This window comes from Clupea harengus, chromosome 18 (assembly GCF_900700415.2).
Source record: "Clupea harengus chromosome 18, Ch_v2.0.2, whole genome shotgun sequence".
NCBI classification, from domain to species: domain Eukaryota; kingdom Metazoa; phylum Chordata; class Actinopteri; order Clupeiformes; family Clupeidae; genus Clupea; species Clupea harengus.
In genome coordinates, this window is record NC_045169.1 from 3,551,638 (window position 1) to 3,568,181 (window position 16,544).

Below are 16,544 nucleotides of genomic sequence, written 5' to 3' on the forward strand. Positions count from 1 at the left end.
GCTTTACAACCATTGCACCAGCGTTCCAACTCCCCCAGACGCGATACGGATAGCCGCCCTTATAAGGACATAGTTCAGTTTGGTTGAGTAGAGTTGAAGAATCTTTCATTTTGTAAACGTACTAACCTTAACTTCATAGAATAACATTTGTAATATTAACAGGCACTCTCTTTATGGGCGCCAAATGTTAGGGTTCTTCTTACAACCTGTTTGCTTTTTGTTGGTCGAGAAACAAAACACATACCGTATAGCTGAGAGTGATAGCAGTCGTTGTAAAATGCGCGGTTTCATCCGCATGAGGAACGCGAGTTATCTGTGAGACAGTTCTCACATAAAAAAAAAAAACTGCCGACACCAGCATTGCCCCACGGCAGAGCATTCAGCACTCATAAGAGTGCAATCAAATTTTTTTAAAAAAATTCAATTTTATATTCCTTACAATGAAGAAGTAAGCATAGGTAATAGTTATGGTTGTGGTAGGTATGAGGTGATGTCTCATGTGTGGCCTAACACCTGATACAGACCACAACTCCAACCCTTAGCTGACTGTGAGGTGACATGTAATCGAATGTTACAGATTTAGATAGTTATATATTTGCTTATAGTAACTTTGTATGGTATCTCAGACAGTCAAAATAAACTTGAAAGAACAAACCAAGCATGTGTAGGATCATTTACTGATTCGATTTCCCCAGGGCAAATGTTTCAATTGAAAAATGCAGTAGCTTCAGAGCCAAGCTCCCCAAGAGTAGTGTAGCTCAGAGGTCACCACAAAATGTCTCAGCATGATTTTAAATGGCCTGCTATATCTGAAGTTGGTTCATTTCCTTGTTAATCTATAAAGTTGATTGATTTCCGTGCTACTATAGTCTTGGGAAACTGGGGATAAATGTTTTCAACAGAGAACCTGCTTCAAAACAACACTTTAGTGATCACATACCACTCCAGCACACACAAATCATTTACATTTACAGAGATGTCATTGCATGTTTCTCATACAAATGTAAGAAGTATGTCTTTTCTTGTATAACTTTGGTGAAATTAATTTACCTAGATAAACTGCATATTGATGATCACTCTGTTCCACTCAATCCAAAGAACATTTTCTGATTTTGTAAGACCATTCACTGTAATCAATGTCAAAACACCAATGTCAGATGTGATTTAATATACCACGTGAAAGTGTTTAACGTTTTCTGGAGGTGCTGAATCACAGTGTTTTTTTTTTTTTTTTTTCAACTGTGGTGCTTCACCCAAAACAGTTCATATGTATTGCAGCAACACAGATGTTACACTAATGCAGATGAGGCTGCAGGCCCAGATAATTGCACAATTGTGTCCATATACGATATGAAAACATTCTTCTATCAAAGTGGATATGAGGACGTCTTTAACATTCACGTGAGAGCTGGGATCTGAGGAGAGCTGAGGCGGCAGGACCTCCGTCAGCAGCCTCAGGCATTCACACATTCCACACTCTCAGCTAGCTGCTTCTGGCCGTGCAGGTATATGACTTGTACTGTTTTGCAGTCGCAGTGAATTCAGTTTTTAAGTAAAGTGCTTGCAGCTGTCATCTACAACTTATTTTCATGCAATATTTTTTGTCTTTGTCACACACACACAAATGAAAAAAAAAGCACAACCATACATCCTAAAACCTTCACAGACATACACACGCGCACACACACACACACACACACACGCACGCGCACACGCACACACACACACACGCACACAAACACACAAAGTTTGTGTTTGTACATACGTAAGAGAGACCTAAAGAAAAAAACAACACAGAAGTCTTTTCTCAGGTGTTTTGAAATGTGTTTGTTTCGTTTGTTGGAAGTAGTACGCTGCTTCTAGGCCGGGCCCAGTCATGTTAAACACACTCACACAGGCCCAGGATCAGCTCTCTGTGCCGCGGTGTCCGAGTTACTCCATGACCGCTGCACGTGTGGCTCCTCTAAAAGACCTTGGGGCACTGGCTCCAGTCCTGGCTCTCTTTGGCCTCCCAGTAGCCTCCCCGGTACACGTAGCTGCTGTCCCCACTGTCAGGGTCTGATCTCTTTTCAAACCAGAGGGGCAGGTAGCGCTCGATGTGTCGGCCTACGGGTACCAGAACAGGGACGCAATCAGAGGGGGCCTCCTATGTACTGGAGTGATGCAATACCCACTTTTATGGTTCTGTATGTCTAAACTTTTAAAAGGAAGAGGACGACTTGGACTATACAAATCACTCTATTCCCACCAACCCCCCCGCCCCCCCGCCCCCCCCCCAACACACACAGTCTGTCTTCCTTTCCCCTCTACTTCTTCCCTTCTTACCCTCTTCTACAGCCAGGGTGGTCTGCGCTTCCCTCTTCCGTCGATCCAGCCTCTGACCCTCCTCCAGACGCTGTTTCTGGGCGTTGGCCTCGTCCCAGAGCCCTGCCTCCATCAGGCGCTGGTCGGGACGGAGGCGGCTGTCCGTGGGAGCCACGGCATCCTCAGGCTCGTTCAGAGTCAGCGCCATCGACGAGAAGTAGTGCATGTTCTCCGCGTTCTCTCTGGAAAGACAGTGAAAGAATGCTGAGCGGAGATGGGGCAATGTGAACTCTCTGACGAGGAATGTGGCAAGATGCTATAGTTGGAATTCCCTGGAAATAACAACATGGGTGCTGGTTCTTGCATAATACAATGCAACGTACTTAAGGCAGAAATCAATGCAATTTTTGCAGAAATAGTGTAGTTTTAACAATAATGAGAACTACATTGGAGGCCTGCTTACGGCAGTGGGTATTTCTTCCATAGTAGTTTAGGAGGAAGGGTCTGGTACACGGTCTTCTGCCTGGCCTCAGGGCCTCCACAGCCACCACTTCTGTCCACAATCTTGGCATAATCCATCTTATCATCCCACGTGCCTGACAGGATATAGTGGGCCGTGTCGTCACCGTCCATCACCACCCCAGTCACCTGAAAGGCAGAAGGGAAGAGAGAAATGAGACTGCAAAAGGACCCAAGGTCATACTAGCATGATACCGTTTCCACAACTCACTCAATTACTCTCCCTGTAATCATATCTAATGCCAAGGGAGGGGATGACATTGTTGCTTATAGGTCAGCAGTTAGAGCTCAATGTTAACCCGGACACAAATGCACACGCAGGTCTACATACAGGCATACATACATCCGGACAACAAACATTTTTTTCCCTGTGGGGACATGAGTGCTTTTGGGATCTTTGTCATGTCAGGCATGCATGCATGCATGGCGCTGGTTGAGCGGGTTTATCTTCATTCTGTCGTACTTGCAGTGCTATTCTCTGAGAGGGCTGCACTGTCAGGCGCTTGTCTGACCCCAATTTTTAGCATCAATATCTGTTTGAGTTTGGTGTGTTGTGTTGTATGACGTGGTCCTGCCATCTGATGTTTATGATGGTGTAAGGCAGGGGTATCAAACTCAAATACACAGAGGGCCAAAATTAAAAACTGCGTCCAAATCGAGGGCCGGACATATTCATTGGAAAAAATAAGATATATTATATCTTTTTTTTTATATTTAAACATGAACTTAAGTTTAACATATGCCTATTGAATCTGGGACAAGCAGCCTCAAGCTTAGGCCTATTAGTTATTGCCTATAAACACAGATATCAAATTTCAAAATAAAATAAACATCAGTGGCATTTCTCATTTCTCATGCCTCTCTTTTCTGCACATCGCAGGCGCTCCATCTGTTGTCAGTCCCACACGTTTGTCCCAAGGCAGACCCTCATTTCATTTACACATTTGGATACCTCTTCAAAGAGATCTTTCCCTGTTGTTGTGCCATGCATTAATTAAAATCCCAAAAGTTCCTCTGTAATGCACAGAGTCGAGTCCATTCCACGTATGAAGATTGACAGCTGGGCAGTATTGATGAGAGAGAGGGAAGGAGAGTTGGCACCGGAGCTTTACGAGTGACATGAGAAATGTCTACAACAGCTTTCTGCATCTGCACTGTCTTCCGATTGCGACCATTCAGTCTCACATCTCTCAGTTTTTGTTTTGCTATATCACGTACGCAACACCCAACAACGCAGGCCCCCGTGTCAGGCAGCACGTACAACAAAACCGGCATACAGACCGTTAGCTTTCTCCACAGGGGAAGTGGGTGGGTTCTGACTGTAAGAACACAACATGTTGCCTGTGGTCTGTGTGCACATGTGTGTGTGTTTGTGGTGTGTGTGTGTGTGAGCTTGCCTTCACAACAGCCTCACTTTGTGATTTGGCTTTTACGAACACCGTCTGCTGTGACACCAGCCTTCTTTTCAACTCATCTACCTTCTTGAGCTTGTGTTTCATGTCCAGATGTTTGTACTTGTCTTGGTGTTTCGTTTCATAGTGCCGTCTTAAATTATATTCTTTCATTACAACCACATCGGCTCCGCACACAAGATACACAGGTTTGCCCTTTATATCGGTAAACATATATTCTGTCTCCCACCTCTCTTGAAAACCCTTGTTTTTCAAAGTCCACCTTTCGTTTGGCCATTTTTTGAGGGGAGAGAGACAGGCCGCAAGCTAAACTTTCAGGTGATGAGGCTGCAGACAGTGGGGCAAGGGCTCGCACTCGCTTGAGTTTGACACATGTGGTGTAAGGGCATAAGTTATGGAAGGCCTGCTCTAGAGACAGGAAATGATTCAATTCAACCACTGCCTTGGCTCTCTCACACACACACACACACACACACACACATAAACGGATAGAATTTATTTAGAAACACTGTTCATGACTTAAGAATGCATAATCAAGTGCCTTGTATAAAAAATGACCTTGTATGAATCATGTGCTTATGTAAGCAGGAACATGGCGTTTCTGTGTGTGTGTAACTTAGATTATAAGGTGCTGACGCCACTTAGTCTGCATATATGTAAGAGCTACATGCGTAAGAAAAGGAACCTTTTGCCCATGTTTGGGTGAGCTCAGAGGTGATAAGAAGGGTCGAAGTGTGCTTGTTCGACCCTGTGAAAAACTGACATCCTTGCATGACAGAAAGCGCAGTTGAGATGACACAAGAGGACTTTTAGTCGAGCGCGGCTATTATTGCTGACATTAGAAACATTTATGCCGTCAGAATTAGATAAATCTTAAGTATATAAACCCTGTGCAATGTTTGTGAAATTGCTTCACTCTCATCTTTGTGCTGTGAGTGAGCCCGACAATTGTTGCTGAATAAATATACTGATCTACAACTCCGGAGTCCTGAGATAACTTGAGTGAATTTTTACCTTACATACATACACACAAACAAACAAACACACACGCACACACACCCACACACACTGACCTTGCGAGGCGAATCCCGGGAGAAGTAACTGTAGGGGGAGAACTTCAGGTGGCAAGTGTCCTTCGTCTGATGATTAACTATTTCAATGTCTCCAGACTGGAAAACGTAGACAAGTAATAAATGTTACACAAGTCAGCAGATGAGAAAATGTCTCAGTTTTCATATAATTTCACATCAACTGGAAACTATACTAATTATACTAACTCATACATTCTATCTGAGCTTTGAATTATGTTACTGCACTCAACGCATGTGAAAGTAAGTAATACAATCGTTGTTCGTGGTTATAGAGAACACTGAATTCCTTTTAACATTACTGTGTCATTTGAATTCAAGGTAAATAGTGGGACATGGTAAACAAATTCCAGCACAATTGTAGTTGTAGTTGACTCACTTAATTGGATTATAATTAGGGGCAATTAATCAAGATGTTTCTCCAGTGATCAAATTGAGAAGTGATAAAATGGAAGGGTATTTAAGCGCTGCATGTGCTGGGCCAATGGGCCTGGGCCTCATAAGCAAACAGCATGAGCTAAAACCAACCACAAGGGGGAGCTGTGTGAAAACAAGTCACTGGAGATAGCTGGAGACGTGGTGAATCATGCCACATACTGACAGAAAATTCTACACATGCACGCAAATACACACACCTACAAGTTTGCCTAAATGTGAACTGCACTCTCTCACTCTCTCTTACTCACACACACAAGAACACTCTGGGAAAAAGAGGCATACTTGGTCAATCCAAAGCTTCCCCACGATGATGTTATGCACTGTGGAGGTGACCTTGCCCCAGACATAGTGGTTTCCACTGGAGTGGAACTGCAGATGGATATTGCCTGGAGTCAGGCAGAGGAACAGAGGGGAAACAATTGGTGAAAGCTCAGAAACCGTACATTGTCACTGCTTATTTTAATACAGAACCCATACATAATGTGCCAATCTACATGTCCCATCGTACGAAATGTACTAAAAACACCTTTACAGTATTGTACCAAAATAAATAACCATCAAATATCCCCAAAAAATAAACTAAAATAAATGATTTATCCATTAAAAAAAAAAACCTCGTGGCATGACGGAGATGTATTTCCCCCGGAACTTGCTGTCAATGGTGATGTCCTGCCACAGGGTCCAGCCCCGCTGGGAGATCACATGATGGGCTGCTGCTGGGGGGTGGTGGCTAACCTGCAGAGGACAACATAAGGTCACCACTAACATGATCTTCACACACGCACGAGCACGCACGCGCACACGCTCAAAGACTATGTTTCTGTATGAGAGTGCACGTGTGTACGTTTTGCGTGCACATTGAGTGAACATGTGTTGACGACTGTCCGTGTAAACGTGCACGAGGTGAATGTGAACGCGTGTGTGTGCGCACACACTCTGACCTGCTCGCAGAGGGAGCGGTAGCCGTAGTCCTCGAGGCGGTCCAGCTCGTAGGTCTCCCCCAGCAGGGGGTTGAAGGGCTTGCCGGTGCGGTGCACTGTGGTGGAGTAGGAGGAGACGGAGAAGGCCGACACCAGGCACATCTGCTCCAGAGAGGAGGAGCAGTTGGCCGCTCGGTCCAGCAGCTCCGAGTACTCCAGGTCCTCCGTCAGCCGCTGCAGCATGGACAGCGGCTCGTTGAAGTTTACCTGGCCAGAAACAAGCGTACAGAATGGAAAAGACAATTAGTGGCAAAACATAAAGAACATACCTTTCCATTCATTGTTGTGGATCATCTCGTCACAGTTGCTGTTTTTTGAGGATGTATAATTACTTAAACTGGAGAGACATTTTGCCTTTTATATTATGTTTTCGACATGTGTATAGCACGTATTAACGTCTTACTGCAGACCCTACATGCTGCTGTTAAAAGTATGAAAAGTGGGGAAAGGACAGAGAAAGACGAGAGAGAAAGACGCACACCCACACATGAACACACAGCGCAGGCTGCTTACAGGCATGGGGATTTTAGACAGCTCCTTGCCAATGCAGTTCTTCATGATGCTCCACAGGTTGAGGGAATAGTTTGGCTTGTCAGGGATGCAGGTCCGTCGGGCTCTGCGCAGCTGGCCTGGGGGCTGCAGACACACACACACACACACACACACACACACACACACACACACACACACACAAACAGACACACAAACAGACACACACACACACACACACACAAACAAAAGCTGACATCAAACTCAACAGCAAAGGCCACACACTTGGTGGAAGTCAACGAATCGTCACCATAGAGGTTTTGTCTGGATTTTCAGTGCAGTTCCTGTTGGACTACAGTTCTTCACTTAGCATAGTTAGCATATAAACAAGCCCCTAATGAGGGGGAAATGCATTTGAATTAGACTCAGGGGAAATAAATCCTTGACCAAGAAGAGGCAGTGCGTGGGTTTAAGTCAGCATGAGGGGACGTGAAAAAAACGAAAATGCTGGTGACTCACATTCTCTTGACTCCAGTCGGTAGCTAACACTCCGCTCATGCTCTGTCTGCTACTTGAGAGTCTGTGATGGGAGACACACGGTTTAGTGGAGTAAAGCACTCTGAATCACACACACACACACACACACACACACACACACACAGGCTGAAAGGCTGGGCGCTGTCAGGAGAGAAATGTCCTTGAGATTGAGCAATTTGACTCCAAAATCCTACAATACTGTCCCCCCTGTAAAAGCTTTACGGAGTCCCCCAATTCTACTAGGTCCTAGCTGACTTTTTTTACATTTGCTGTCTGATGCCTGAATTCGGGTTATTCCTGATACACTTAGCTGTAATTGTTCCTCCTGTTCCTTCAGAGAAACTCCTGTGGCTCTGTCGGTTCCGGGTTCTTCCCCCGTGACTCACCTGTTCTGGTTGTGCTCTGTAGAGGTCACTGTGATGAAGGCAGGGGACTCCTCCATGGCATCAAAGAACTCTGTGTTGTCATCCTCATCACTCTCGTCCCCCTCGGTCTGCTCAGCCCCCCCTATGGAGAAACACACCAGTAGAGGAACGCAGTCAAACCTGTGTGTGTGTGTGTGTGTGTGTGTGTGATTTCACACGCCACGGGGCACCAGGTCATGGCCCTCATGTGTTTCTTCCCATCAACCATCTGGATTTGCTAATGAAACGCAATTCCTGAGACATAAAAACAATGAGCTAAAACAGCATAGTTGGATTTAACTTTTTCACAGCTTCTATTAGGTTCTAGTCTATCTAGAGTTGAGTACATCTCTTACGGACTGAGTGTGGCAAGACAGCTGTGTGTGAGTGTGTGTCCTCCACCTTGGCGTGTGATGGGCGGGTCTCTCAACGCCCGCTCCAGGCAGTTGTGCTGCTTGGCCAGCTGCTCAATGGTTTCCTCCAGGTGGTGGCGCTGTTCCCTCTCGTGCTGCAGGGCTCTGTGCCACCGGCGGCTCTGCAACTCCGCTAGGTCCAGGAAGTCCCGGCATGCCTGAGGAGCAGGCAGGGAGAGACAGGGGGAAGCAGGGAGAGACAGGGGGAAGGATCAGGCAGGGACAGACAGGGGGAAGCAGGGAGAGACAGGGGGAAGGATCAGGCAGGGAGAGACGGGGGGAAGGACCAGGCAGGGACAGACAGGGGGAAGCCTTAATCACATTCAAGTCCCAAATGCTCAGGTATAAATGAGTACGGATATCCCAATCAACAGTGAGGGTGCATATTAAAGTTGTTTGCACTCTGAGAACTGAATCCATGGTGACAGATGGTACCAACACAGGATGCCAAGCAAGGGCTTGGAATGAGAAGAGATACTCCTGGAGAGTACATCTCAGCCACCATTAGGGTGATTCACCAATGCTAGCATTGACAACATCCAGAATGGACCAATTCTACTTTTATTGAATTTTATGTACACTGTGACTGGTATGTAGTGTCATAAAATAATCCTTTACAGCTGAGTGGATTTTCCACATGACTGAATAAACAACAATATGCCCTTGTTGCCTAATTGTACGGCGAATTTAGTTACAGCACTGAGTGCGTACAGCACAAAGCCTCCTTAGAGCTGCTGCAAGCAAAAAGTCCTGCAGCCACCTCTGTTCCAAAGTCCACAGGCAGAGTTCCAGACCCACATAATGCAGAATTACTGCGGGCGAGGGTTAGGTGAGGGCATGGGCACAATCCCTAAGCTACGCCAGTCAGCCTGTCCCATGGTACTCACATTGACCATGGCATTGCAGGTGATGCGGAAGAGGGCGGCCCGCTCGTTGACGGCCTTGAGTTTGTCGCTGGCGCCGTCGGTGGGCCCGTGCAGCTCCTCGAACTCGCCCAGCGAGCGCTGGAGAGCGGCGCCGTGCTTGCCGATCAGCTCGTTGCACGTGCTCAGGTCCTCGAGCTTGCTGACCAGCGTCTTAAGAGCCCCTTGCGTCAGGGTGCGCTCCGCCTGCGAGACGGGACCCTCGTCACCCGAGTCGTCTGGAGCGGAGGAGAGAGGGTCACAAAAATAGCAGATAATGTCATCGCATGTGAGGCTGAGGAAGTGAGGCGCGATATTTACTTTGATGTAAAAACACCGGTAGTGGATTGGACGATCATTTCAAAATCATAGTAATTTAGGGAGTCATTGCATAGGAGTACTGAATCAGGCTGCATTTCTTTTGGTGAAGAGAGGGCTTCTAATAAAGTACCGATACTACCAGATTCAATTTCACACTGTGTGTCAGATAGGTTTGTATCATTGCGGGTAGTGTTAGCCATCTTCGATCATTTCTCGATACAGAGGAAGCTGCAGAATTAAGAAAAGCAGGCAATGGAATCCACCGTACACTTTGGATATAAGTGGTGTTTGTGTGAGAAGCCTTTCCTTTCAGAAACACCACTTTTCAACTACAATGCTGCCGTAAGCTTCATTATTCAGATGTGTAGAAGAAAAGAATTGAAGAAAGATTGAAGTGGTAAACAAGGCCAGAAAACACCCATGTTGCTGTCTGCTCTCATTCAAGCAGAGACCCCCAACCCCCCACTCCACTGTGCACAAATTCTGTGAATGAAACATGGTTGCCTTGGAGACACAACCCCACGCAATAAGCAGGCTGGACTATTTTTAGCTGCAGTGGGACAGCGAAAAAAAATGACGCATTTCACTTCCCCCCCTCCCTTCCTATGCTTTCCTCTGTGAGAGCAGCGCAATCACTAGTAAATGCAGCACACACTGAGAGGAGAGATAAAAAGAGAGATCCAGCCTTGGACCATATTATTAGATACAACTAAGTGAGTGTGGAGCTAGGACCGCAAGCTACCTATTAAAACAGCAGGGTGATACACCAGCTGTGGGTTGACACGGCCTGTATGAGTCACTTAACCATGGTGGGAAGTGAATACACACTCAGCTTTACAGGTAAAAACTCTGGTCTCTCTCTCATTTTCTCTCTTCCTCTCTCTCTCTCTCACACACACACACACACACACACACACACACACACACACACACACACACACACACACACACACACACACACACACACACACACTACTCAATATGCTCTTGAATACTGATCAGCATTAATCATGTTCTCCCTGTGCCTGATGAATGTAGCCTTGCCCTCTCTGGCCATTTAAGACTCGCCCAAAGATATTAGAGATGAGTACAGCAGAAGCCACATGGCGTTGTACCTACAGTTAGTGTGTGATCCACTGACCTGGAGGATGGGCATCAGCTGTGCATGCCATCAAATGATGCCTTCACAGTCTTTCCATTGATCTATGACAGAGTATATAGTCCATAACATCAGACTATGTTGTGGATGGTCACCAGTGGAATAGGTTTTTCTATTTTTGTCTTTTTACTTAAGAGGGCCACTACATTTGGGGAGCAGAGGTGTTGTTCTACATTAATACAATACAATACAATATTTGACCTTATAAAACAGCCCTCAACACAACTGCTGAAAAGTCTGATTTCACGGTGAGAAAGAAACAATATTGATGACATCAACACAGTAATGACATCAATACAGTGATGACATCAATAAGAACACCAATTCATTGTATCTCCCAACTTTCCCCACAAAAATAATGATCTGGGAAAAGTGGATTAGTGCGGTCTTAGAGGAATAAGACTACAGACAGACAGACAGAGAGGGTGGAAGTAACAGGGAAAGGGAGCTTCTTCACAGCTGCCTCAGTGGTCTTGTGACCCATATACAGCCAAGGGACAGTGCAAACATGGTCTCGTTCCACTCTCCGTCTTTCACACCATCATTGCTTCAGGTGTTTACCCCATGCGCAGACCTTAAATCTTGCCAATGTCTCAAGGGGAGCACGGAAATGAATCTGGCAAGAGTTGAATCATGCCTGCAGTGTGATTGTTTATGTCTGAGAGATAAAGAAAGCGAGAGAGAAAGAAAGGGTGTGTGTGTGTGGGGATAGAGAGAGAGAGAGAGAGAGAGAGAGAGAGAGAGAGAGAGAGAGAGAGACAGAGAGAGAGAGAGAGGGAGCTGTTGATTTATAGAGTGCCAAGATTGAAAACAAAAACATCACTGATGAGAGGTCTCACCTTCCTGAACCTGACTGTGGTAGCTGCATAGATAAACAGACAGATGGATAGATAGGTATGTAGATAGATAGATAGATAGATATATTGATAAACAGACAGATAGACAGATAGACAGACAGACAGAGACAGATAGATAGCTTAACAGATGATCCATGGGAGTGCCTGCTTATGTTGGCTCATGCTAAACAGACTATCCACTTTAGTACCTCTAATCTAGTAAGTATGAGGCCCTTTCCCAATCATCTGTTATCAGCCCTGTTAATGCACACAAAGAAACACACGTGCAGCTTAAACTCACAAACTCCCTGACCTGCCACCACAAATCAGAAGTTTGCTGAACCCACAATAGCTCTTGCTGTTCTACCACGTCTATGTGTAGCTCTGATGGTAGAAGCTGATGCTTACATTCTCCCTAATTAAACAATAGGAGTCCTGTCCAGCCCCGTGGGACAGAGGACTGCAGATTTGATGGCATAACTGCAAAAACAAAACAGCCAGTCTTCAAGGAGCCGTACAGTGCCATAAGCTGCCTTTTTTATGGCTGCAACGTGGCCAGACAGAATGTTAAACCATCTAAATAGGTTTTCACCCTTCAAATCCTGCCGAGTGACATAACTGTAATCACTGAATGTATTTGGCCAGAGAAAGGAGCAAGGGGAGGTTGGCTAAAGGAGGCAGCAATACATAAACAATGTGGAGAAACACAAGCTCAGAATTGAATCAAAGGCACAATTTCTGTATTGGTAGAAATTCTCAGTGACAGTGATGAAGACTAATTAGCCAGAATATTGGCTAAAAAATGCTTTAGCATTGACAACAGCATGGGAATACTTGATAGCATGTACTGTTATAAGTATGGAGCACAGCTGTATGTTGACACAGAAAATATCAATTCATTGACATATTAACACAGTAGAAATGTAAACTTTCAGTGAATCATCCTGTTGATAATCAAATTATATCATGTGCTAGAATAAATATTTTGATGATTTTATCCTACTGAGACAGACAGACAAAAAAACACATGCAGTGTTGTCTGGCTACAAATACACACCCACAAACCAAACCAGAGACTTCCCTCATGACTATCCAAATGACAAAAAAAAAGAAAAAATACTCACAACAGAGGATCCTTGTGGCTTTCTGAACACTGGAGAATCTGCTGAATGAACGGGTAGAGGATTGCTTTCTCTCTTTTCTTCCCGTGCTCTCTCTTTTGCTCCCTCCCTCCTTCTCGCTCTTGCTCACTCACTCACTCACTGCCTCCTCCTCTCCTCTCCCTCCCTCCCGCTCCCTTGTTCGCTCAATCTCTCCAGTCACCTTCATCTGCCCCCCCTCTGTGTGTCTCTCATTCACAAGCTCACTATCCCCACCCACCAAAACAGCTCCTAGTCTCTTCCGTCATCATGAAATAGGTGGAGTTTTATGTAGGAAGATTTATGAGAAATAAAATGAAGAATATTAGAAAGACAAAGAGAACATGAACAGGGTGATATAGATGGGGAGAGAACTATTAGTACAATTGATGGGGGAAGGCATGACACAGACAATGTCAAAATATAGTTCTGTTTGGCCTGCTATTTTGTTAAGAGGGCATTGTCGTCAAATATCAATATATAATATCTCATCAACTCTCACTGGCTTATTGTCAAGACATTGTCACCCTGATAGTCCTATACACTCCAAGCAAATTCAATAACACGCTTAGAATATCTACCAAATATGTGGACTGTGTAAAGGGTGAGCAATTATGAAACATGGCTTTACAACATTGTGTAGAATCTCTCTACTCATCGCAAGAAATAAATGCATTGTTAGAGTGCCGCCCTGTGGTGTACAGAGGTACTGACACGAGAGTAATCCTCCAACACCCAAAAGGAATTGTTATTCCTCCAATTTTCTTCCTGTATCTAAAAATAGTCTCTGCTTCCGGAGTCAAGGTTAGAATAGATTATGGATGCAGCATACATGTGTCTCTATTACAGCAGTATTCCTGTCCTGTGCAGGGTTGCCTTTGAAGGGCAAATCGAGTATTTGATGCCTGAGAGGGACAGAATGCTGACTGCATCATTCCTTCAAGTGCGGTCATACAAGAACAGGATGTCTGTCTGTAAATATACTAGCACTGTCTTTTCCCAATTCATGATCACTTTGTCATTTGTATTTGTGATTTCTACTGATTTTCACTTGTTTGTTGACATGACAAGGTACACAAGCAGAATGGCCACTTATCCCATGAAAGCATAAAGCCACAGTTTCAGAAGTCTCACCTGAGTGGTGCGTCAAATGAGTGGTGTTAGCTTTGGCCTGTTGGAGGGCAGAAATCCAGCGTTGACACTCCCCCTCAGAGCTGGCCTTCAGGTAATAGCTCCGCCCACCACTGCTCAACACCAGATGGCAGTGGTCGCCCACCTCGATGTGCGTCGTTGCCAGGCTGAGGGTGCCACGACAGGTGTGTGCCATGTCAGCCTGAGTCCTGCAGGATAGGCATGCACACGCACAAACACACCAGGGAAGAGAGGCATCTAACTAGAACTACTTCTACAGACACACAAAAGTATACAGTTACTTTCTAGGCACAAAAGTAAGCTTGCTAGGCATACACACACACACACACACACACACACACACACACGCTCACATCACATAGCTGAAATTCTTTATTTCCAAATGCAGTAGCACATAAGCATACACACAATGCTGAGATTATGCATAGAAACCAGTGCTGCTGGTCTTAGTATTGTGCAGTCTTAATTTATTGTTAAATGTTGAGAAGCAGGTGCAAGTGTATTACGATCCTGTGGTTTGAGAGCCTGTTATATTTATACATCATACTGTAATGTTAGATCCGAGTTCTTTAAACTAGCCTCACCACACAAACACGACAAAACTATAGCAATACATACAAACAATGACGCACGTCATAGGCTACACTATAAAGAAGCTGATTACTCCCCCCCAACACGATATACTAAATTCAATAATTGGTAGGCCTATTTCTGTGCCAGGAATAGGATACTGCATCATCCAGCTACGACCCGGCTTGGCCACGGTTACTTCACGAGTTACTGAAAAGTATGCTTGAAAAGCAAACATAAACCATACAAAAAATAGCTTGGGAATGGTATGTTATGCTAAGACTGGGCAATGCAACTTTCTAAGTTTGAATTTATTTTCAAACGACGAATATTCAAGGTTATATACCTACAGGGCGGCTACAATGATAAACACATAACATTATGCTAGCACACATAAATAAATACGTGACCTCTAATAAATATACGTTAGCAAGCTAACACCAAACTTAACACTTTGAGATCTGTACATATGACACTAGCACAGCTAGAATAGCCTCTTTCAGCTATCCTACCTGTAGTATGACAATAGGCCGTTGCTAAGGACGAACCACCGCCGCTGATAGCCCTTTAGATAGTTGGTCCACTTGAAGAGCCATCCTTTGCAGGTCCCTAGCCCCTGAACTTGTGATCCTGGAGAGGTAGGAGATGGCAAGCTGGTTCGCACATTCCCTGGTTCGCACATTTTCAAACGATACTAGCTAGCAAAATTTTTACCAGCAGTGGATGCAACCGCCGTTCCCTCACCAACACTACCGAGCTGCAGGGGAACACCTGCTCTTCACGCTATTCCTTGGGTTTATTTTAGGGAAGCCAAGCTGGGCAGGGCTGACTCATCGAAGGAATCAAACGGACAGAAGAACGCCCGCTTCTGCCCCATCCTCTGGTTTGATAGGCGGGCGGAGCCTTCAGCTAGAAAGATGGAAAATTTATGGGACTGGGGAACACGCTATGACGGAGTTTGAAAACGTTGCGAAGTTACGGTGGGACGACGCAGTCAAAGTGACGTAGGAGCACAACTGAAGTGATATGCGTTATCCTAGCTAAACGTGATAAATACCGAAATGTAGATTATACTGGATTTTGAGTAAAATTGAATTAGACCTAGGTCATTCGTCCCCTCACATGTCACTCCATTACTTACGCCTGCAGGCTATTGAATTTCCAGAACGATTAAAAATGTACGTCTAGCGGTGGCTGTTCTTTAATTACCACTCAGGCCACTGCAATAACTTCCGAAGAACAGATGATGGCGGTGGTGTCAAAAAGGTGGCGCACTAAGTCTCGATGCTGAGGGGTTTCTATGGACCTAGGTGTCACTAGAAGGCAAATGTAGACATTTACCAATGAACATGAATCCATCCAAGTGCATGTTCTTGTGTTGACCTTTCTCTGATCTTCCTGTTTGCACATAAAGCCCAGGTAACCATGTGGGTGCCATTGGTTAGCACTGAGCCTAAAATTACAGATGTCTAAATAATTTAGTAATGGACTGCAACGTTAACGTCCCTTGAGGTCTCAAATGACCATATCCTAAACTTTGGGGACAACATGAATTGGTGAAACACACTAAGGAAATCCAATACTTTACGTTCGCTGACCTGTTTACAGGAATCCTATCAAGCGTATATGATGTTAATGTGAAAAACGTTACGCAACAGCTATATTGAACTCCGTCAAGTTAACCTTTTTGTGAGACGAGCTTGCCTGAAGACTGAAATCCACTTTAGCCCTCTTTATATTATCACACAATTGAAACACAAGACCCTTGAATGTTACCCAAGAGAAGACTGCCAACATAGCCTGTAAAGAATGATTCAAGTCAGGAGTGGACTCTGCGACATTTTAAAAGCATGTTGACGATTTTGTGTTTTGTTGGACCAT

General features: G+C 44.9%; 1 protein-coding gene across 5 annotated transcripts; it reads right to left on the reverse strand.

Moving 5' to 3' along the window:
• Window positions 1-1,799: 1,799 nt before the first annotated feature.
• Window positions 1,800-16,495, reverse strand: LOC105895556 (oxysterol-binding protein 2). 5 transcript variants are annotated; one of them, XM_012822206.2, is made up of 14 exons: window positions 15,176-16,495; window positions 14,076-14,281; window positions 9,472-9,725; window positions 8,574-8,742; window positions 8,154-8,274; window positions 7,750-7,810; window positions 7,255-7,377; window positions 6,703-6,948; window positions 6,376-6,496; window positions 6,044-6,147; window positions 5,309-5,404; window positions 2,768-2,952; window positions 2,326-2,546; window positions 1,800-2,106 (listed from the first exon to the last, which is right to left on the reverse strand). In XM_012822206.2, exons 1-14 carry the CDS (start codon window positions 15,343-15,345, stop codon window positions 1,964-1,966), a joined length of 2,220 nt encoding a protein of 739 aa, XP_012677660.2. In that variant the 5' UTR covers window positions 15,346-16,495; the 3' UTR covers window positions 1,800-1,963. The 5 variants fall into 5 exon arrangements, with proteins under 5 accessions (XP_012677660.2, XP_031441319.1, XP_031441320.1 ...); XM_031585459.1 differs by having other exon boundaries at window positions 14,076-14,346; window positions 15,176-15,266; XM_031585460.2 differs by lacking the exons at window positions 14,076-14,281; window positions 15,176-16,495 and adding exons at window positions 10,949-11,010; window positions 12,927-14,067.
• Between the last annotated feature and the right edge of the window lie 49 nt (window positions 16,496-16,544).